This window comes from Doryrhamphus excisus, chromosome 2, assembly GCF_030265055.1.
Source record: "Doryrhamphus excisus isolate RoL2022-K1 chromosome 2, RoL_Dexc_1.0, whole genome shotgun sequence".
NCBI lineage: Eukaryota > Metazoa > Chordata > Actinopteri > Syngnathiformes > Syngnathidae > Doryrhamphus > Doryrhamphus excisus.
In genome coordinates this window covers 16,565,873-16,590,471 of record NC_080467.1, presented here as the reverse complement: position 1 = coordinate 16,590,471, position 24,599 = coordinate 16,565,873, and the positions used below count along the sequence as shown (strand labels likewise).

General features: G+C 40.1%; 1 protein-coding gene across 1 annotated transcript in view; it reads right to left on the bottom strand.

The window, feature by feature from the left end:
• si:ch211-196i2.1 (collagen alpha-1(I) chain) overlaps window positions 1-24,599 on the bottom strand; it is a 120,948-nt gene that overhangs the window by 66,924 nt on the left and 29,425 nt on the right. The window contains exons 2-5 of the mRNA XM_058051856.1: window positions 21,570-21,717; window positions 19,899-20,054; window positions 18,936-19,128; window positions 14,309-14,440 (exon numbers count right to left, since the gene is read on the bottom strand). Coding sequence (XP_057907839.1) covers window positions 14,309-14,440; window positions 18,936-19,128; window positions 19,899-20,054; window positions 21,570-21,717 — 629 coding nt within the window. The remainder of the gene's footprint in view (window positions 1-14,308; window positions 14,441-18,935; window positions 19,129-19,898; window positions 20,055-21,569; window positions 21,718-24,599) is intronic.

Here is a 24,599-nt window from a genome sequence, read left to right as displayed (position 1 = left end):
GTATGCCTAACTGTATCACAAGCGCAACTCAATTAATTATGCACATACGTATATTTACACTCATTTTGAACAGCACCTGCCACTTTTATATTTATATTGTTATTCCTTGTCTTATTTTTATCCTTTTCCTTATTCTTATTTTTACCTTCTATAAAATGCACTCAAATTTCATTGTATGGAATGGAATGGCCTTTATTGTCATTATACAAGATGTACAACGAGATTGGAGAGCTTCTCCTTTCAGTGCAGTAGTCAAGTTAAAAAAAAAAAGTATATAAAAGTAGAGTAAAAAAAGACAATTTAACAAGCATGCATTGTATGTATTGTATGCATTACAATGACAATAAAGGCGATTCTGATTATATCATCTAGAAACAACCCCTACCCCGTTGTAACAAAAAGGCAGCACATGTTCAATAATATAGACTATTTATTTTGACATGAAACTTTGAAAACAAATCTGATTTATCATTGAGTTACCAGATGTAGAGTCAAAAACTGTGCCGATTACCAAAGATGAAAAACAATTACCTAAAAGAAACAAAATGAGCATCACATTTCATTTACACAACATTGTTGTGTGCACATTTACTTGAATGTGTTAGTGTGTTGTGCTGGTGGTGCTACTCTAATTGTTTGTAATTTTCGACCCTATTTTTGATTTACTGAATCAATGCCTATGTCTGAATAGCAGAGAATAAAAACTTAACATGGTAAAACTGAACATGTAATATTTGCTTTTAATTCATTATGCTAAAAATGTGCTTGGCTTATGAGTAAGAAACAGAATTCCACATCCATTCAAATATTATCATGAACAGAACATTCCTTGCAAAACCCTTGCTTATGACTGTACCTCTCTCGGTCTCTCAGTGAAGAGTCAAAAGTCAAAATCTACCATCAGAATGCTATATTGTTACTACTGTACCTTTTCTATGCGCCGCCTTTGACCCTGCACATGCCGCCCATCAAAGTCCAGCAGCAAGCATCCAAGGAGCAGATACCATCCGAGATGATAGAACATGATTGCATAGGGGAAGCTGCAGATCTGTTTGCACTTAAGCGCTCTTCCATTCATAGCGACATGCAGACCTCAGCACAAGAGGCTGATCCAATGTTCAACAAACACACCCACTCTCGGTGCACACCCCTTCTTCTCTATGCCAACTATATGCAATATTTATATACGTACCATGCATAGGAGAACTGCTTTCAAATGTTTCCAACAACTTATAGCTACATTTCATAACATGACATACCAGTGTTTATACAAATATGTGCACCAGTGGTTACTAAACCTTTTAAAAAAAAAAAGAAAGTGAAAGAGAAAAGCCAAGTTAAAATGAAGCATTGTAAAATGCTCACAAACAAGTGGCATGCATCCATCATCAAGCGACCATCATCAAGGAAAAATATGGTACCTTATCAGGACCAGTTCCAAAAAGGAAATTTGGAAATGTTGGGGGAGGGGGGGTTATGCATACGAGGGTTGGGCAATATATTTTATATACCGCTATAGAGTCTTCCAATGATAAGAAAATGACTTATGATGATTTGATGACTGCGTGCCACGGCCAACTTTAGTGATAAAATAATTGATAATAATAATAATAATAATAATTGATACATAAGATGAATGAAATGTTGTCATCGTGAGGCGAAGGAACGTTCATGTGTGGAAGTATTCACTCGGCGGATCGCTCAAGTGAGGCACAAAATCATAATGAACATGAAACCGCCTCCTCTTGAACTAAACACGACGAAATGAGCGTGAATGGAGGCTAGCTGCGTTACCTTCGTTTTTTTTTTTTTTTAGCATGCTAGTGTGGTTGCGTCCATTAGAAAAGTTAGCTTGAAGGAATAGAACTCATACACAGACCAAGGACCAGTCAGTCATTCATTCATTCATTCATTTTCTACCGCTTTTTCCTCACGAGGGTTGCGGGGATGCTGGAGCCTATCCCAGCTGTCTTTGGGCGAGAGGCGGGGTACACCCTGGACTGGTCGCCAGCCAATCACAGGGCACATATAGACAAACAACCATTCACACTCACATTCATACCTATGGACAATTTGGAGTGGCCAATTAACCTAGCATGTTTTTGGAATGTGGGAGGAAACCGGAGTAGATGGTTCGCTCCGGACAGTCTTTTGATCAGATTCATTTTAAAAAGGGTTGGTCCTTGGTGGGAGGAAACCGGGTACTCCGGTTTCCTCCCACATTCCAAAAACATGCTAGGTTAACTGGCCACTCCAAATTGACCAAGGACCAACCCTTTTTAAAATGAATCCGATCAAAAGACTGTCCGGAGCGAACCATCGCTTATTGTCCCCACAGTACAACTAATACCGCATGATGACGCATGTACAATATTTCTATGTGTAAAACGGGTCTTAGCTGATTGGCGCCGGTCAGTCTTAAGTGTGCCAAAGGTTGTGATAGCGGAAGATTGCAAGGCCAGAAGCGGATGATGGGTACCGTGATTAGACATCTCGCCATGGTTTCGCTATGACGAATTCATTTGTATTTCTCAATTACATAGAATATTCAGTCAAACATGAATGTATTAATAAAAATGGGCAGTTTAATTTGAACAACCGTCTTAGCACACCGTCTTCCATAACATAATGACTTCCAGACTTCTGCCATATGCAGTACAAGTTCTCATTTAGGTTTTTCAAAATAGATACAGTCTGCAAGGAAGTGATGTTTGTCCCAAGGGTTTGATGCTGATGTAGCAGAATTTAAACATACGCTTACATCATCCTAAATGTAATGATATTAAAAATAATAACAGAAAGAGAAGCAATGATTTTGATGGTACACTGACATAATTGACGTAATGGGGAAAACATCCTTGATTGCCAAACACATTGCCTTACCGTTCTATAATGTACAGTTGTGGTAAGAAGGCTTGTGGTCCAGACTTGTTGGAAATTGCCCCTATTACTGTCATTATTATACATACAGGGTCAAATATACTACATGTACATTCACCCAAGTATTGTAATAAGTGGTACTGCAGGTTAGAATGCCTTTTAACTTGACAAGGCCAAGCCCTGTTGAGTTTTCATTAGTGATCATGATTGATGGCCAAGATGAAAATAAGTTTTTTGACAGCACTCATTGGATTGACTAATACTCGGAACATTGGGAATGTACAAGGTCCTGAAGGGCTAAGGACAATTATAGAGTTACACAAGCCTTTTAGAGCAACTGTAAATTCCATGATTATCAGTTCAGACAATGCAAATATAATAGAAGACAAAAGTACCACACAGTTGCCACACAGTCAGGAGATCGGGAAGACCTGGGTTCGATTCTCCGCTTGGCTTCTCTGTGTGGAGTTTGTCTCCGTACTCCGGTTTTCAACCACGTTCCAAAAACATTTTAGGTTAATTGGCGTCTCCGAATGTGATTGTCAATGGTTGTTTGTCTATACTATTTCACATTTTTGTGCATGTTCATATTTTGTCATATTAATTGTATTTACATGATTTGTTTTGTTTTAGGAGTGTCATGGAAGTTGCAATGTTACACCAACAAGGACACAAACCAAAGCTGCAAAGGCTGAATTATAATTATTTTTTCATATACTGTATGGACATAATAACAACTTGCCTGTTTAGTCACTGTCAAAATGTTATCGAAGAAGACACTTGTAGACACAGCAGCTTCAATGTCCAAGCTAGATATAACTAGAAAAGCACTCTGAGACCTCCGCCTAGCGCCATAGTCCCCCCCATATTGTATTTTACAGCATAATATTAGTCCTACATTCATTTAATTACATATTTAGATTCCTTGGTCATGAAAACATACCACAAAAGGGTCTGAAATACTTAAATAATGCTAACATGGTAATTTTAGCATGCTAACACCTAGCTAAACAATCGCTGAACATAAAACATGCTAAAAATGTTAGTATAGTTATGTTAGCATGCTAACATGATAAAGTTAACATGCTAACACCTAGCATGATAGCAATAGGTTTCTGCTTAAGTTCGTGTTCATGAAAATCGCCAACAATGCTGGTAAGTTCATGTTAGCATGCTAGCAATGATAACATGCTAACACCTGGAATAATAATGCAGCATTTTTGTGCATGTTCATATTTTGTCATATTAATAGGATTTACATGATTTGTTTTGGGAAACATTGCTTTGATGTCATTCACTTCTGTTTTCATCAAATGAAAATGGACTGTACTGACCGACTGTACTAAAATTGTTCAATAGTTATAGCTCCTAACACCTAGCATAACAGTGCTAAGTGTTTGTACAATTGCCTAACTTAAAACATGCTAAAAATGTTAGCATAGTTATGTTTGCATGCTAACATGCTAATATTAACATGCTAACACCTAGCATGATAGCAATAAGTTTCTGCTTAAGATCATCTTCATGAAAATCGCCAGAAATGCTGGTATGTTCATGTTAGCATGCTAGCAATGATAACATGCTAACACCTGGAATAATAGTGCAGCATTTTTGTGCATGTTCATATTTTGTCATATTAATAGGATTTACATGATTTGTTTTGGGAGAATTTGCTTTGATATTATTCACTTCTGTTTTCATCAAATGAAAATGGACTGTACTGACTGTACTAAAATTGTTCAATAGTTATAGCTCCTAACACCTAGCATAACAGTGCTAAGTGTTAACTTAAAACATGCTAAAAATGTTAGCATAGTTATGTTTGCATGCTAACATGCTAATATTAACATGCTAACACCTAGCATGATAGCAATAAGTTTCTACTTAAGGTTGTGTTCTTGAAAATTGCCAATAGTTGCCAATAGTTGTTCAATAGTTAATAAGACTGAATGAGCCAGGCTGACATTTGGTGATTGATATTTTTGCCTCCAACCACACACGGGTGCACATTCAGCGCCAACATGACGTAACGTGTACACGAGGCAGAGTTCGCAGAGGACATCAATAATGATGACAGGTAAAGCTGCCAAAAGTTGACCAAAGGCAAACCTCACGCTCTACCAATGATCCAGCTGTTTGACTCTGACCTGACTCTGACCTCTGTTTTCACTGTTTTCACCTCAGGCAACACTTACATGAAAAGGAAGTAACAAAGAGTAACAACTGAAGATTGTTGGCAAACTCGTCAGTATATATCATGGACATCAGCATGAGATATTGACCTCATGAAGGCAATACTTCAAGAATGACAAGCATCATTTTATGGTAACGAGTTACAGAACATAGCGCTGTATGGGGCTGCTGAACACTAAACAAAAGAAAAACAGGTATTGAGTGGTGGACTCCTATAGAGCAGCTACACACAATAACCCACACAGACAACCTTCTATATCTTCCAGAATCTGCACCTATTCCAGTTGTATTTTTTGTATTTTATGTGCTTCCTACCAAAACGGTCTGTTTTAAAGGGGACCTATTATGCTTTTTCAACTTTTCTGACCTGAGCTAGTACTTTTCTGAAATAAAAAGGGGATATTTTAAGCAGTTTTAAAGTGGATCCACAGCCAAACTTAGCAAAAACTGAGTTTATGTTTATTTAGTATTTATCATAGAGCTTGCTTTGTTTTAGGAGTGTCATGGAAGTTGCAATGTTTACACCAACAAGGACACAAACCAAAGCTACAGAGGCTGAATTATATATATTTTTTCATATACTGTATGGACACAATAACAACTTGCCTGTTTAATCACTGTCAAAATGTTATCGAAGAAGACACTTGCAGAGACAGCAGCTTCAATGTCCAAGCTAGATATAACTAAAAAAGCACTCAGAGAGCGCAGACCTCCGCCTAGCGCCATAGTCCCCCCCCCATTGTAATTTACACCATAAATATTAGTCCTACATTCATTTTATTACATATTTAGATTCCTTGGTCATGAAAACATACCACAAAAGGGTCTGAAATACTTAAATAATGCTAACATGGTAATTTTAGCATGCTAACACCTAGCATAATTGCTTAACATAAAACATAGTAAAAATGTTAGCATGCTAACATGATAACATTAACATGCTAACACCTAGCATGATAGCAAGTTTCTGCTTAATTTCGTGTTCATGAAAATCGCCAAAAATGCAGGTATGTTTATGTTCGCATGCTAGCAATGATAACATGCTAACACCTAGAATAATAGCGCCTACCTATGAAAACCACCAAAAAACCCAACATCATCCTACTTTAAATTAAAGGTGCCAGATGTACATTTATATACTGTATATAGATGCAGGATCAGCTAAACTATTAAAAAAAGTGTGACTTATCGTCAAAAAAATATGGTACATAATTTATATGCGTAACTACTTAAACACACTTTAATACGTTACTTTCATGTTGCAGAATACTTACAATGTACAGTGTATGTCAACGTTAACTAGCTTGAAAGATCATCAGGGTAATCATGCGTTCATTTTACATCCACCAAAGATGAGGTTATGCCTTTGCATGTACTCTATGTTTGTCATCATCATAGTTCCCCCTCCCCATATTGTAATTTACACCATAAATTAGTCCAACATTAATTTTATTGCATATTTAGATTCCTTGGTCATGAAAACATACCACAGAAGGGTCTGAAATACTTAAATAATGCTAACATGGTAATTTTAGCATGCTAACACCTAGGTAAACAATCGCTTAACATAAAACATGCTAAAAATGTTAGCATAGTTATGTTAGCATGCTAACAATCACGTTAACATGCTAACACCTAGCATGATAACAAGTTTCTGCGTTAGTTCGTGTTCATGAAAATCGCCAAAAATGTTGGTATGTTCATGTTCGCATGCTAGCAATGATAACCTGCTAACAGCTAGAATAATAGTGCCTACCTGTGAAAACCACTGGGAGTCACCAAAAAACCCAACATCATCCTACTTTAAATTGAAGGTGCCATATGTTCAATTATATACTGTATATAAATGCAGGATTAGCTAAACTATTAAAAAAAGTGTGACTTATAGTCCAAATAATATGGTACATAATTTATATGCTTAACGACTTAAACAGCACTTTAATGTGTTAGTTTCATGTTGCAGAATGCTTACAATGTACAGTGTATGTCAACGTTAACTAGATTGAAAGATCATCAGGGTAATCATGCGTTCATTTTACATCCGCCAAAGATGAGGTTATGCCTTTGCATATACTCTATGTTTGTCATCATCATAGTTCCCCCTCCCCATATTGTAATTTACACCATAAATTAGTCCAACATTAATTTTATTGCATATTTAGATTCCTTGGTCATGAAAACATACCACAGAAGGGTCTGAAATACTTAAATAACGCTAACATGGTAATTTTAGCATGCTAACACCTAGGTAAACAATCGCTTAACATAAAACATGCTAAAACTGTTAGCATAGTTATGTTAGCATGCTAACATAATCACGTTAACATGCTAACACCTAGCATGATAACAAGTGTCTGCGTTAGTTCGTGTTCATGAAAATCGCCAAAAATGTTGGTATGTTCATGTTCGCATGCTAGCAATGATAACATGCTAACAGCTAGAATAATAGTGCCTACCTGTGAAAACCACTGGGACCCACCAAAAAACCCAACATCATCCTACTTGAAATTAGAGGTACCAGATGTTCAATTATATACTGTATATAGATGCAGGATCAGCTAAACTATAAAACAAAGTGTGACTTATATATGCGTAACTACTTAAACACACTTTAATATGTTAGTTTCATGTTGCAGATTGCTTACAGTGTACAGTGTATGTCAACGTTAACTAGCTTGAAAAATCATCAGGGTAATCATGCATTCATTTTACATCCACCAAAGATGAGGTTATGCCTTTGCATATACTCTATGTATGTCATCATCATAGTTCCCCCTCCCCATATTGTAATTTACACCATAAATTAGTCCTACATTAATTTTATTGCATATTTAGATTCCTTGGTCATGAAAACATACCACAGAAGGGTCTGAAATACTTAAATAATGCTAACATGGTAATTTTAGCATGCTAACACCTAGGTAAACAATCGCTTAACATAAAACATGCTAAAAATGTTAGCATAGTTATGTTAGCATGCTAACATGATAACGTTAACATGCTAACACCTAACATGATAGCAAGTTTCTACTTAAGTCCGTGTTCATGAAAATCGCCAAAAATGCTGGTATGTTCATGTTCGCATGCTAGCAATGATAACATGCTAACACCTAGAATAATAGTGCCTACCTATGAAAACCACTGGGAGCCACCAAAAAAACCAACATCATCCTACTTTAAATTAAAGGTGCCAGATGTTCAATTATATACTGTATATAAATGCAGGATTAGCTAAACTATTAAAAAAAGTGTGACTTATAGTCCAAATAATATGGTACATAATTTATATGCGTAACGACTTAAACTGCACTTTAATATGTTAATTTCATGTTGCAGAATGCTTACAATGTACAGTGTATGTCAACGTTAACTAGCTTGAAAGATCATCAGGGTAGTCATGCGTTCATTTTACGTCCACCAAAGATGAGGTTATGCCTTTGCATGTACTCTATGTATGTCATCGATGAGGAAACTGAAGTATTTGATAATTAATAAGTCATGGCATTTGCAAAAGACAATAACCATAAAATACACCAATGGGACCATTATAAATGTTCTGAACCATCATCATGCTATAAAGGTCATAGCAGAGACTTAGGGGGCCCCTGACCTCAGGGAGTGTTTAACATCCCCGTACACACTGGAAGAGTGTGGATTAGCCGCTCAAGCTTCACGTCCCCACAGAGGACACCTGTCAAAGGAGATGCTGGGCCCCACACACCATTTACATCAAAGTACAAGACACCCCCAAAATGTGCCCCATGTCAGTAATGTTACGCACCAACGACAAAACCAGCAGTCCTTAATGGGCAAGTAATACCTCTTAATGTATAGTACTTTTATTTTTTCCCCAGTGTGCTGAAGAGAGCCAGAGACTGGAAGGCTGCACCTCCACAGGTCACATTTAATGGGAAACAGGCTGCACAGAACCCAAGGTACAACCCCCACTCTCCTTTACTTCCTACTCCTTTTCAGATATGTTGAATTGTGCAAACGTAACCATGTGATGTTCCTTCATGTTACACACGTCTGAAACAAATAAACATATGGTGACCGCTCTCGGAGTACTCAACGTGGTTAGCAGTACTTCGGCAAACAATGTAAAAATTGAGAATTTTTAAATACAGTCATGGAAACAAGGATGAGCTCATTCTTGTTTCTTATGTTTTTTTTAATCCATTCTAATGCCTGCTACAAATAATGGTACATTTGTTTGGACAGATCTAATGATAATAACAAAATGACACACTCACTGAGGATCGAACCAGCAACCATTCGCTTGGGAGAAAACCTGAGCCATGTCACGCTGTATTGGGAAATGTTAAATAATATTAGGCACCATTTAATTTGCTGATTCATTTTGAGTCAAATTGACAAACCCTGCAGAGGAAGAAAGTGGACCAGCTGGACCACACAGACACAGACTGTCCAGCCAATCAGTCACCATGATATTGATCCTGATACATGAATAAACGAGTCCTTGACATGCACAGTCCATCTAGGCACTGAGAGCAAGGCACTGTGTCACTATGCCAGAAAAGTAGTTCCTTGGTGTTAGCTCCGACAATAACCATATGCAGGTGGGGGCATGTCAATGGAACGTTGTTGACCATTTTGGATGTTTTTGTAGAGAACTTTATAGGTACAGTATATAGGTGAATCCCCATTACATGCATTCTTAGAGGAAAACACACAGAAAAGAGAAAATACGTGTTCTTGTCTCACATAAGGATTGTGGATGATTGGCAAAATATCATAAAAGTGCTCGATTTCAGTTTAGATTTCACTTTTTGCAGTGTCTATTGTGGCATAGGACTTTTGCCAAGCACATGTCTTTGACAAATGTGAATTCCAATGGTTTGTACTGCCAAACACAACACAAGTACAGGGTCAGGTAAAATGATCTGACACATTTGTAGGTTAAATAAAAGTAAAATAAAGAAACAAAACAAACAAAAGATAAATATACAACATAAGGTGGCCAGAAATATTTCAATATTGAATAAAAATAAAAATAAAAATAAAAATAAAAATAAAAATAAAAATAAAAATAAAAATAAAAATAAAAATAAAAATAAAAATAAAAATAAAAATAAAAATAAAAATAAAAATAAAAATAAAAATAAAAATAAAAATAAAAAACAAAAAACAAAAAAACACCCTCGGCCATCTTTGTGTGGAGTTTGCATGTTCTCCCCATGCATGCGTGGGTTTTCTCCGGGTACTCCGGTTTCCTCCCACATTCCAAAAACATGCTAGGTTAATTGGCGACTCCAAATTGTCCATAGGTATGAATGTGAGTGGGAATGGTTGTTTGTCTATATGTGCCCTGTGATTGGCTGGCCACCAGTCCAGGGTGTACCCCGCCTCTCGCCCAAAGACAGCTGGGATAGGCTCCAGCACCCCTGTGACCCTCGTGAGGATAAGCAGTAGAAAATGAATGAATGAATTAAAATGTTATGATATACATATCACTATATTGACAGTTACTATGGTACCCATTATGTCATTGGATGGTCATATCACCTCGTACTTTGGTACGTGACAAAAAAGACAACTTATAACTATATAAGGAAAGCAGGAAGTGAACAAATGTAACAGTTACTGATTGTAAAAGTACCAGATGGAGGGGTAGAATTTAATAGGCTTTGCTTCTTCCTACTCCTTTTGGACATGTGGAACTGTGAACTGATTATGGGATGCACTCAATTGTAATCTGATGCATGTTCAAATGAAATTAAACCATTACCATAAAAAAAATAAGTAAATCAGTCAAAGGGGATACATTATTGTCCAAACACTGATTTTGGTTTCAATGCAGATCCAGTAGCTCAGAAGTTGGTAACCCATAACAAGATGGTGTTTCGAGCTGGTACAGGATCATGTCTACCAAGATTGAAGTGCAAATGGAACGCTCGTTGTGTTGACATTACACATTTGTTTGTTTTGATAAACGTTTCCACAATGAAAGCGACATGCTCACCAGTCCGATTCATGGCAGCAACTGAAAAACAAATGAACAAAAATGGCATTATATGTAGTACTTTTCGAAAAAAACAAACAAACACTTTTTTGTTTCTTTACTTTATTTGCCTTTTATTTAACCTACAAATGTGTCAGATCATTTTACCTGACCCTGTACTTGTGTTGTGTTTGGCAGCACACAACATTGGAATTCACATTTGTCAAAGACATGTGCCTGGCAAAAGTCCTATGCCACAATAGACACTGCAAAAAGTTAAATTTACATTTTTTTATTTATTTTTGCTGATCATCCCCAACCTTATGTGTCAGATCATTTTGCCTGACTCTGTAGTGCAAAAAAAAACGGAGCATCCATCACAAACTCTAGACATCGACTTCACAGAGAAACAACAAATGGCTAAATTCCCGTTGACAGTAACTACCTTAGAGAGCGTGTAAAGAGAGCTGAACTCTTCTTCAAAAGCTGCCCATAATGTCAAGTTCAAATAACCTGCAGGTATTACAAAGAACATGACAAAACGTTTGCGGACGAAAGACAGCATGGCTCACGGCAAAGCTTGCAAAGCAACTAATTCATGCTGAAAGACAGGGGATAGACTGACCCAGATCCAGAAGATGGAGACTCAGTCACAATAAAAACAGAAAGAGAGGAACAGATGAACGAGAAGAAGAACAAAGTCAACTGGTAGCCATATGGTGCGGCTTGGTCCGCCACTTTCTACAACACAAAACAGCAGGCCGGCTTGGTTTCCTACATCATCACAAAGGCTTCCCAATTCCATCCTCATGGATAAACTGTTCCTGCTGGTGTTTGCACGGCATATTCTGCTGTCTTTCATCTTCACAGTGTTGTCAATATGACCGACATGAGAAATAGGTTTTGACGATTATTACAATTTTTTTAGTTTCTTCTGTTTGGTCTGTGCATATGTTCTAGTTCAGGGGTCTCAAACTCAATTTACTTGGGGGCCACTGGAGCTAGGGTCTGAGTGAGACTGGGTCGCATCAGGTTTTCCAAAAAAAACCCCAAAAAAGGCATTTATTAAAAACAGAAAAATGAATAAACTTTGCTTTGGTGTCGATTTTCTACAAGTAAAGCTCTGATAAAACATTCCACTGTTCTCAAATATCTTACTTTTTATTTTTCTGCACAAAATAAGATTAAAAATAAATAAACAAATCAAGAATAAAGAAAATCAATCAATCAGTAATAAATAAATATAATAATAATAATAAAACAGCAAATAATAAAAACTTAAGAAACCACATATAGTTGGTGGGTAGACAAATTTTTTTTTTCAGATTAAAATGAACAAAGCATTATTAGACCCCGGTAGACATGACAAAACACGACTATAGTCACATTTATACTCTTTTTATTTACAACATATTGCGCAACTGCAGGGTCTTGAGACACATGCTAACTCGCAAACTGGAGAGCTAGCGACCTAAACGGTAGTCTTCAAGTTATTTCCTTTAAACTTAAATATCCAAAAACTTACCAATTCCACACGGATAGGGAGGATAACTATTAACAGTTATTTAACCTTTAACATGAACATAATTTTTTCTGGGTACATGATACCATACAGCATCCATATCAAACTTGCGCAGGCCGCACTAACATTAAACTTTCATATCAAGGCGGGGGCCTCAAACTAGTGTCCTGCGGGCCACAATTGGCCCGCGAGCCGCGTGTTTGAGACCCCTGTTCTAGTTGATCTCAGAATCACGGTCAATTCTAAGAGTCCGAGTAAACAAAAGTCTTAGGAATGGTGTTTCACTTGCATTGTATTGTAGAATTGGTGAGTTATCATCTGTATCAAAGACCCTATTTTGTTTACAAATGAGTATTTATCTCTGTATTTTGAAACTCATCTCTACTTTTTGCAAATTCCATCCTGTTCTTCTCTGCAGGTTGTTGCTAGTGTCGCTAACAGTTGATTTCGGGCCTATGGGTTCCCAAAGTGGTTTACACTTTATATAAAAATTAAGTAAAGCATAAAGCTCACAATTCCAAGTGCACCTGAGTGCATCAGAGCAGAAGAAGGAAGGAGAAAGAGCATGAAGTTGTTCATAGCTCTGTGTGAGCTATAAAAACTTTATTTACAAACTTTTGTGTTCATCATCAAATCAAATCATGTGAGAGCTGTACTATATTTCTTATTATGCTAATTTTTCAACACTTTGGTCTCGTAAAAATCGCTAAATTTCAAACTAATCAGTATCAGCAATCCTGGTCCTGCATTGACTTGGTAGTTGATCGATACCATAAAGTGCATGTATTGAGTGGTGGACTCCTATAGAGCAGCTACACACAATAACCCGTATAAAGAACTTTCTAGATCTTCAAGAATCTGCACCTATTCCAGCTGTATTTCCTTGGATGTGTGCTTCCTGCCAAAACGGTCTGTTTTAAAGAGGTCGTATTATGCTTTTTCAACTTTTCTGACCAAAACTGTAGTTAGGATGTTGTATTCTCGTGTTAAACCATGCCAAAGTTTCCGATGTGCATATTTGGAAGGGATCCCTGAAAAAAGTTTGGCATGGCTCAAAACACTCCATTTCAGAGGGCGTTGCAAAAATGTTCCTTTGTGATGTCTCAGAGGAGCGGGCTTCCTTATGGGCGTGGCTGTAAGCGCAGATACACAAAACTAATACAACTGTGAACAAGTGCTGCTGATCACTGAAATGATGTTTGTCAATGTGTTCAAATGACCTGTTTCGCAGGCCATAATGGCACACACCAAGGCACAGGTCTGTGCATACTCCCACACACAAACTGGCCCAGCCAGCCAGGGACAAGAGGTGAAATGAATGGTTACATTAATGACGGAAGTTGTCCCATTGGGTTGACTGAGAGAAGCTGATGAAAGGGACCAAACAACTGGAATTAGACCAATGGGACAAAGCTGCCAGTCTAGCCACAGCTGGATACAATCACCATGACGATCTGGTAGTCAGCTTGCACATGTTATCAGTGCAGAGACTGCTTGGAAAATCACAAATTTGTCAGGCAGTTAATACCGATTCGTGAAAGTGCGGCTATCAACTGTATTTTTGCCATTGTTTTTCATTGTGTTGTATTTTTTTTACACCTCTTTGGACTTGTTGCCTACAGAAGAATGAAGTAATTGGACCTCGCTCAGTGACTTTGGGGTAAAAACATGGTTTGCCACATCAGGAAACAGTAACTTTTAAGCATTTGTTTTTGGAATACTCTCCTTAGTAGTCCAAGTTTATTTCTCACCTCCAAAGCATTGTTGTGTCGGGAGCTTGTAGGTTTAATGGTGGCCTCATCACACCGCGGTGGGTGGTGGCTGCAGTGTTGCTGAGCAGCCTCTGGGTTGTCCTGAAGGAAGGTAAACTGTCGCAGATGCCCCTGCACAACAGACACGGGAAATTCATTTCAAGCAGTGAACAGTGCAGTGTGTACACAGATGCATGTACTGTACGTCAAATGTTTCACAATCTGCACAAAAATGTGCTGACATTTTAAAACCTGTTTGTGTGCTCTGTTCACGAGACAGACAACGCATAAGTGTGTGTGTTTATTTAGACACAGATAAGAATCACTTCAAGTTGAAATGAATTTGAAATGCAGTCACACTGCATGCACCATGTGCATGCACCACGTTCACCATGTGAACAGTACACAAACAAAAGTTCAAAAGTAAATATGCCACAATATATACTGTATAAAGTCAAATCTCCAGACTAGTGTGATCACCATTTGGTCACTGTGCCCAATTTATAACCCTAAATAACCCTTTCTATTGGGAAGGTGTGAATTTCCCAGCATGCCTTGTGGGTTATTCATTCATTCATCCATTCATTTTCTACCACGTATCCTCATGAGGGTCGTGGGAGTGCTAGACCCCACCCCAGGTGTCTTCGGGCGAGAGGCGGGGTACACCCTGGACTGGTCGCCAGCCAATCACAGGGCACATATAGACAAACAACCATTCACACTCACATTCATACCTATGGACAATTTGGAGTCGCCAATTAACCTTGCATGTTTTTGGAATGTGGGAGGAAACCGGAGTACCCGGAGAAAACCCACGCATGCACGGGGAGAACATGCAAACTCCACACAGCGATGGCCGAGGGTGGAATTGAACCCAGGTCTCATAGCTGTGAGGTCTACGCACTAACCACTCGACCGCCGTGCACCCTGTGTAAAATATTAATTCATTCATTTTCTACTACTTATCCTCATGAGGGTCCGGGGTGCTGGAGCCTATCCCAGCTGTCTTCGGGCAAATAGCCCGCCAGCCAATCACAGGGCACATATAGACAAACAACCATTCACACTCACATTCATACCTATGGACAATTTGGAGTCGCCAATTAACCTAGCATGTTTTTGGAATGTGGAAGGAAACCGGAGTACCCGGAGAAAACGCACGCATGAACAGGGAGAACATGCAAACTCCACACAGAGATGGCCGAGGGTGGAATCGAACTCGGATCTCCTAGCTCTGTGGCCTGCACGCTAACCACTCGTCCACTGTGCAGCCCCTTGTGGGTTATGATTTAATATAAAATGTGCATGTATATTAGTGTGTAAGTGTGTTAGTAACTCTATTACTGTACTTTTAGTAGCACCGTGAGTGAGGTAGACATTTCCACTATGTGAAGATGAAAACAAACAAATTCAGTTTCTTTCCACAGAGAACCGTGCACATCTTCACCCACCTTTAGATTTGTTGTTTTAGCAATGCCAGAATGAGAATAACTAACTACTATAATGTGTACGGCCTTGTCCGATGTACAAAGTCCTCCTGCTCAAGAAAAGGCCTGCACAGGCCCGTCTAAGTTTGCCAAACACCTGAATGACTCAGAGAAGGCTTGGGATCAGATAGATAAGATCATCATTTGGCTTAAAGTGTTTGGAGGCGGATAAATGCTGAATAATAGTCCAGGAACACCATCCCTGTGTCAAACATGGAGGTAGAACTGGTTCTCTGGTCAAAGTACAGGAAGACTCTATGATGGCCATCAACAGAGAGCACTAAAGATGGTCGTGAATGGGTCTTGATGCCAGTGTTTCCAGGAGGGTAGTGGGAATGTCGCTTTAGGTGGTGAGTATGGTTTCGCGGAGGACATCCGCTGTCTGGAACTGATGTCCATTTTTGTAAACTTCCTTTTCAATCCATCCCCAAATGTTCTCAATTGGGTTTAGATCAGGGGAACACGCAGGATCGTCCAAAAAAGTGAGGTCATCCCCCTGGAAGAAGTCCTTTGCCAGCCGGGTATTGTTAACCTAGAGCTCCATTAATTATGATTAAATTAGAAACAGTGATTAATTTGATTTAAAATGATAATTCGACACCACTACTTAAAATGCATGCAAACTTCATTCAAGTCCCAAAATAGAAACTTGAAGCGCCGAAGAACTGGAGTCTGAGGCGGAGTGTCGAATTTGGGAGAAAACTTTATTTTCTCCCAAATCATTAACTTGCACTCTTTGCTACGTAAGACATGAAAGCACCTTCTCTCAACCACAACAGGAAGCGGAAACCCCCCATCCCTTGCGCCCACCCCTCCGGGTGGCAACCCCTCCCCTATCGATCGTTCCGGGGTGAATTATGTCCCGGTAACCTACCCCTACACAAGCCCCCCCAGAATTCACCCATAGTTAAAACCGACCGTGCGTGCAGGGACAACCGCACGGCCCCGTGGTGTGCGCACTGCTTGCGGCAGGGGAGAAGGGTGTGGTGAAGGGGACAACGCGGGGGTCGGCACGCCTTGGGGGCGCCTTGCCGGGGAGCAGGGGCCTACCCCGGCGAGGGGGCTCCACCAGTGTCAGGGGTTGGGTGTCGTCCACCAGCGCAACCTTCAGCCGGTCCACCGAGATAGTCTCCCGTCGGCCACCCATGTCCAAAACAAAATACTTGTCACCCTGCTCCAGGACCCTGTATGGTGCGTCACAGGGTGGCCGCAAAGGCCCACGGTGCGCGTCGTGGCGGACAAACACAAAACGTGCCGTGCCCAAGGCAGTGGGAACATATGAGTCCACCGTGGTGTGATGCAGGGATGGGTTTAAAGGTGTCCACCGCCTCCTGCAGGGTGGACCTCTGTAGGGCAGCGGACTAGGGTGCGGTGGCGTCCGGAATGAAGTCCCCGGGGACACGCAAGACCTGCCCGTACACCAGCTCGGCCGACGATGCCTGCAGGTCTTCCTTGGGGGCGGATCGCAGACCAAGCATGACCCACGGCAGCCTGTCCACCCAGTCGCCGTTTGTCAGGCTAGCCCGCAGCGCCGTTTTCATTGAGCGGTGAAACCTCTCGACGGGGCTGTTCGCTTGGGGGTGGTAGGCAGAGGTGCGGTGTAGCTTGACCCCCAAATTCTCAGCATATTTTTTTTCAAGGTTGGCAGATCTGCCAAGTACTAAGTCGTGTATTGCTTTGGGATTAAATACTTATTTATCTCGATGGAATACAAATAATTTATAACCTTGAATGTTTTTATGGATTTTTTGTTGATATTTTGTCTGTCACTGTTGAAATAAAGCTACCAACCAACCGTTCCTGTCTTTAATACAGTACCGCCTGGTTGTAAACAAGGGCAAACTGTATGTAAACCAAAATACCACAGTGAAATGCAAATAGCATGCCATTTTTAGTTCTCATTTGGGAATATTGTCTGTGCTGCAACTTGACCAAGAATGATGAAACATTCCCATGTTCGAACATGTCCATGTAACAGTGATACCTTTGGGATTCTTATGCACACTACACAAAAACAAACACATGGTTTCTAAGCATTGTGGCTACATTTCATGACTGAACAATGGGGTTTTTGACATGGCCACAAATGTCTTTCTGGTTTTTCCTTCTTCTTTGTGTGTGGACTTGTTTCAGACCGTAACCATCTGGATCATTTGTTGTGAGTGGTTGTCAATCACTTCAAATGTTAGCGTCAGTACATCCTCTTCCACTTTTGTCTCCTCCTCCCTTTCCTTTCCTGTACCGCAATATCCATCTGTTCTCATCACATGGCCGTACCAACTGCACTCTTCATTCTTGTACAGTAAACCTCGGATATATCGGATTCAATTGTTCCCACTGGTTTTGTCCGATATAAGCGAAATCCGTTATATGCGTATACCGGAAAATGTCCGTTTTCCGCATATATCGGATTTATATCCGGTATATGCGTAAATCGGATTTTATCCGTTATAAAAAGGCACTTCCTTGACTATGTTTCCAATGTACCTGGACGCGCAGGCAACGCTGCAAACGCTGCAAATGACGTCGTATAGCGGCCTGTCACGATTCGGCGAATCGGAGCGCCACAATGCGGCCATCCGATATATGCGAGGGAAATTTAATGGAAATGCATTGGAACGGGACTGGAGATTTTGTCCGAAATAGGCGAAATCCGTTATAAAAAAATCTGATATATGCAATGAATTTTTATTGGAAATGCATTACAGAAAAATCTGTTCTTTTTTATCTGTCTATTTTTTTTACTCCATATTCTCATCTCAGTCACACAGATGAGCCATGGAAAAGCCTCCTGCCTCCTGGTTCAGCAGCTGTACTGCTGAGGTCAGGAGAGGCCTGCAGTCAGTGGTTTCATTTACACTAGCAGACACCAACAGAAAGCTCAAAAACAGTTTGAATTGTGCAAACGTAACCATGTGATGTCCTTCATGTTACACATGTCTGAAACAAATAAACATATGGTGACCGCTCTCGGAGTACGTGGTTAGCAGTAGTTCGGCAAACAATGTAAAAATTAAGAATTTTTAAATACAGTCATGGAAACTGCAATTAAACTTTACAATCTAGAAACACCTATATAGCTAAAATCTGCCATCTATACAAGCAAACTGCATGAACCCGAGTGGAAGGAGACAACTCACTTTAAATGGAGTCTCAAAGCCGTCAATGATGCCTCCAATGAAGAAGAGCCCATCAGTGCTGATCCCCAAATCTTGGTAGACCCACGGCACACTTTCTAGCAGAGTGCAGTCGACAAATATCTTCAGCCGCTGTGCAGAAACACTGACTGCCACGTAATGCCACTTTCCATCAGTGAGACCGCCAATGGGAAACCTGAGAAAGAGAAAAACAATAGGATTGCTGCTAATGCTTTGAGATCAGAGGTAAGTGAGAAGGGTCATCATCATTTTTCATTTTCTACCGCTGTTCCTCACGAGGGTCGCGGGGGTGCTGGAGCCTATCCCAGCTGTCTTCGGGCGTGAGGCGGGGTACACCCTGGACTGGTCGCCAACCAATCACAGGGCACATATAGACAACATATAGACACATATTAACCTAGCATGTTTTTGGAATGTGGGAGGACACCGGAGTACCCGGAGGAATTGAACCCTGGTCTCATAGCTGTGAGGTCTACGCGCTAACCACTCGACCGCCATGCACCCGGTGTAAAATATTCATTCATTCATTTTCTACTACTTATCCTCATGAGGGTTAGGGGTGCTGGAGCCTATCCCAGCTGTCTTCGGGCAAATAGCCCGCCAGCCAATCACAGGGCACATATAGACAAACAACCATTCACACTCATATTCATACCTATGGACAATTTGGAGTCGCTAATTAATTAATTTGGAATGTGGGAGGAAACCGGAGTACCCGGAGAAAACCCATGCAAGCACGGGGAGAACATGCAAACTCCACACAGGGTGGAATTGAACCCTGGTCTCCTAGCTGTGAGGTCTGCGCGCTAACCACTAGACCGTCGTGCCGCCGTGAGAAGGGTCAGTGTTCAAATTATACCATGACGTCATCACAATTTGCATAGCAACACTGTGGGAAACACTGAATTTATACACTTTTTTTATTAAAAAAAAAAAAAAACTCACTCGTAGTGCCACCGCTGTGATGAAATGAGGATAATGGCGATAGCACTGATTCGCAGTTGCAGCACAATATGGTGGTCAGGGCTCAGCATGGTGAACACGCTGCTCTCAACTTGCTGAGGACTCTTTAGCTGCACCAGCAGACTGAAATCTGTCAACCTGAAACACGGGTACACTGTCAGAGACACTGGTCAAGGATGCGGAAATTGTTTGGAGAATAGGTAGACTCTGCTACATGTAAAATGTCAGTTGATACTGTGTCGGTATGGTGTGATTTATTTGATAAGTTGCATAAAATTACGTTTGTCCAAAAAGGAGTAGGAAGAAGCTAAGCTTATTTAAGTCCACCCCATCTCCATGGCTTTTACTGATAATCATATTTTTTTCCACTTAGCTTATAATGTTGATACTTTTAAAAAAAGATGAAAGACACACCTTTTTAATCAGGTTTTAACTAATATTTTTAAACTTTTCTTATGTTTTTATCTTTTTAGTCCTATTTTATGCTCTTAGTCTTCAGCTTTTAACTCCAGTGTTATGTTTTTATCTTTTAAATTCTATTTTATGCTCTTAGTCTTCAGCTTTCAACTCCGGTGTTTTGTTTTTATCTTTTTAGTTCTATTTTGTGCTCTTAGTCTTCAGCTTTCAACTCCAGTGTTTTGTTTTTATCTTTTTAGTTCTATTTTATGCTCTTAGTCTTCAGCTTTTAACTCCAGTGTTATGTTTTTATCTTTTAAGTTCTATTTTATGCTCTTAGTCTTCAGCTTTCAACTCCGGTGTTTTGTTTTTATCTTTTTAGTTCTATTTTGTGCTCTTAGTCTTCAGCTTTTAACTCCAGTGTTTTGTTTTTATCTTTTTAGTCCTATTTTATGCTCTTAGTCTTCAGCTTTTAACTCCAGTGTTATGTTTTTATCTTTTTAGTCCTATTTTACGCTCTTAGTCTTCAGCTTTTAACTCCAGTGTTATGTTTTTATCTTTTTAGTCCTATTTTACGCTCTTAGTCTTCAGCTTTTAACTCCAGTGTTTTGTTTTTATCTTTTTAGTCCTATTTTACGCTCTTAGTCTTCAGCTTTTAACTCCAGTGTTTTGTTTTTATCTTTTTAGTTCTATTTTATGCTCTTAGTCTTCAGCTTTTAACTCCAGTGTTTTGTTTTTATCTTTTTAGTTCTATTTTATGCTCTTAGTCTTCAGCTTTTAACTCCAGTGTTTCCTCAGGGGGGTCCTCCACACTGGGGGCTGTGTCGGGTCTGCTGAGGGGGTGCCATCCTTGGGTCCCTTCGACCCGGCCGGCTGGGGGTTCCTCCCTTTAAGGTGGGGGTCCGCCCGTCTGTCGGAGTTGGGGGGCCTGGGTGCTGGTCCTCCGATGGCACGGCCTGCAGCTCCTCCCAGTGTGGACGGCCCCAAAGGTGGCGTTTCCTTGATCCTCAGTGCCATGCCATGTCTCTATACTGTGTGTGATTGTGTGCTTGTGTGTGTATGTGGGTGTGTGTGTGTGTGTCTAGTATGGAGGGTGGGAAGGAGGGGCTTTCTTTTGTTTCTTTGTTTTTTTTTCCTTTTAATTGTGGTAATTGTTTTAATTCTGTAAAGCACTTTGTGTTGCATGTCTTTGCAGGAAAAGTGCTATACAAATAAAGTTGATTTGATTTGATAATAAGTAGGTAGCCAGAACTGTACCTATCGGGGAAGAGCTGCATGAGCGGGAGAGTCAAGCTGGAGTACTGCCCCACCTGGAGGATTGGACACCTGCCATCCTCCACAATCACGGATGTGTTTGGACTGTTGGGCACCTGAATGAAAAACTCCTTCAGAATGTTCACCTCATCTGTGAGGATAAAAACAGACCAGGATTAGTCCTGAACTGCGCACATACGTAATTTAGTTTGACCCTAACATGGACATCTTTAAAACGTGGGAGGAAACCGGACTGCATACAGAAAACCCAAACAAGCACGGGAAAAACATGCCAACTCCACAGAGTGTCTTTGCTGGGAGGCGGACATACCAACTATTTTTTTCATGAATGACGCTAACCAAGGTTTTACAGTACATCTAAATAAAGTGCAACCATGTCGAGTGTACTTCCATGTTGACGTGTTTCAGATGGTTGCTGTGTTGTATGTCACAGTCACAAGCTCCAGGTGGCTAACATCTGCTGTGGGCAATTACAACACACTGTAGAGCATAACGTGCTACGAAAAAGACCACTTACTGATGCCATTACTAAAAAGCGGAAAACCACTTATGGACTCATTGACTGGAAAAGCTGTGGAGAAGTCTGACAAATTCTATCCTGTTTAAAGTCGTTCTGTTTTCTTTGAATCTGGTGCCCTGGATTGTCACCAGTCGCCGATTGTTTCACTTCTTGCCAAATTACTTCATTGATATTAAAAGCACAAGTTGCTGCATGCGAGCACAGAAAGACATCATACAGTATACTGTCCTCAAGAGTCCTTTGTGAGTACACTCTTTCCGATCATTACGCAATGCCTGTCATCACATGTGGAGATTCTGAAAAAAAACAGCATGGTCGCATCCTGGTCACATTTTTAAACAGCCTGAGCTATCAAGTACAGGGCAAGTTTAACAGTAATGGGGTTAACAGAGGCGGTTCAGCGTAACACTATTAGCAGTGACGATGAACATAAACTTCTGGGTCAGAACCACTTCCAACAAGCTCAGACCTTTTCCCAAAGTCCCCCTGTATAACTCCAAGAGTGCTGTGGATTCAATCGAGGCCTCATCTACTGGCCTAGTCATCACCAGGACAGGCCTAACTTCAATTCTAATATTTCATTCATTCATTCATTCATTTTCTACCGCTTTTCCTCACAAGGGTTGCGGGGGGTGCTGGAGTCTATCCTAGCTGTCTTCAGGCGAGAGGCGGGGTACACCCTGGACTGGTGGCCAGCCAATCACAGGGCACATATATAGACAAACAACCATTCACACTCACATTCATACCTATGGACAATTTGGAGTCGCTAATTAACCTAGCATGTTTTTTGGAATGTGGGAGGAAACCGGAGTACCCGGAGAAAACCCACGCATGCACGTGGAGAACATGCAAACTGCACACAGAGATGGCCGAGGGTGGATTCGTTACTCCACTTCATTACACAGGTGGAAGACATCCGTGTTGACAATTTAGCAACATGGTTACTATATTTAGCAATATTATGATATGTATATGCTAGGGTCCATATCACCCAACCCAAATGTGATTTTTTTTTTTTTCTGGCTAGTCAAGTCCCCACTGAAATGCACTCTGCCGCATGGGCAAATGGCACCGACAAAACATATAAAAACTATGACATACCAGCTTTTGAAGAATTCTCAAAGGTATATGGATGAGAGGAGAAAATAATGATTTGAGTAATGGCTTCTGTTAGACTCTTAACATGTAAGTCCCAAGGGACATGAGGTCAAATATTTCTGCAAATGTCATGAGCTTGACAGCATAATTTGGTGATTATACATATGATTTAGATTACGTTACACACACTTATATATTATATGGAATGGAATGGCCTTTATTGTCATTATACAAGATGTACAACGAGATTGGAGAGCTTCTCCTTTCAGTGCAGTAGTCAAGTTTTAAAAAAAGTACATAAAAGTAGAGTAAAAAAAGACAATTTAGCAAGATATATACAAGATATGTACAAGATATGCAAAATATACACATAGTATTGCACAGGAGCATATGCAGGAGCAGACATATTGCTGATATATTAATTTTAGTGCAATGATAAATGGGTCATAGTGCAAATAATAACTGGTCTATACAGGTGAGTAAAGTCACATATGAGTGTATTGTATTGGGTTGTTAAATAAATAAATATGATTGAGGTAGTAACAGAGGCAGTGATGGAAATATTGCACATTTGCATTATGCTAATGACCGGGTACGTTGTATGTCTGAGTTCAGGGTGGTGATGGCTCTTGGGATGAAGCTGTTTCTCAGTCTGCTTGTTTTTGCCTTGATATATATTCATGTTGACATTGATATCAACTTATAGTCCGGGGAATGTATATTGATACAAATGTATATTATATTAAAAGGTTGTGGTGGTCTTTATTGAGCCTGACGTGTGAGGCAGGATTCAAACAAGAACTTTTCCTTGTGCCCTCAAGGAACCACTGGGAACGTATGCTTTTCTTTCAACGCTATTATCACAGGATCAAGCTATTAAGATGAGGAGACGTAAAGGGAGGTGCAGATGGGGGAGGGCTGCCTGTCATGCCTGTTGTGTTTCCTGCCAAAGTAAACCAGATGTGTGAGATGTCTGAGATCTGTGAACAGTGAAGACTTTCACGGACATTTTGGGCTATGCATGTTTTTCATCTGCTACAAACATACACACATGCCTTGATAAAACATTAAAAAGTACAGAAACACCAATGTTCGTATATTTTGAATATATTTTATCTGACAGTATATTGTTTCGACAAATGCAAGATCCCTAAAAAAGAAAATAAGAAAATCCACTTCAGATTCACAGAACCGTGAAGGTTCACATGGTTTGTTTGTAACATGTGTGCAGTTTGCATGTTCTCCGGGTTCATTGGCGACTCTAAATTGTCCATGTGATTGCTCTGTGATTGGCTGGCGACCAGAAAAGACCAGTTCGACCCTCACCCGAAGTCACTGAAGACAGTGATTTTCAACCACTGTGCCGTGGCACACTAGTGTACCTTGAGAAA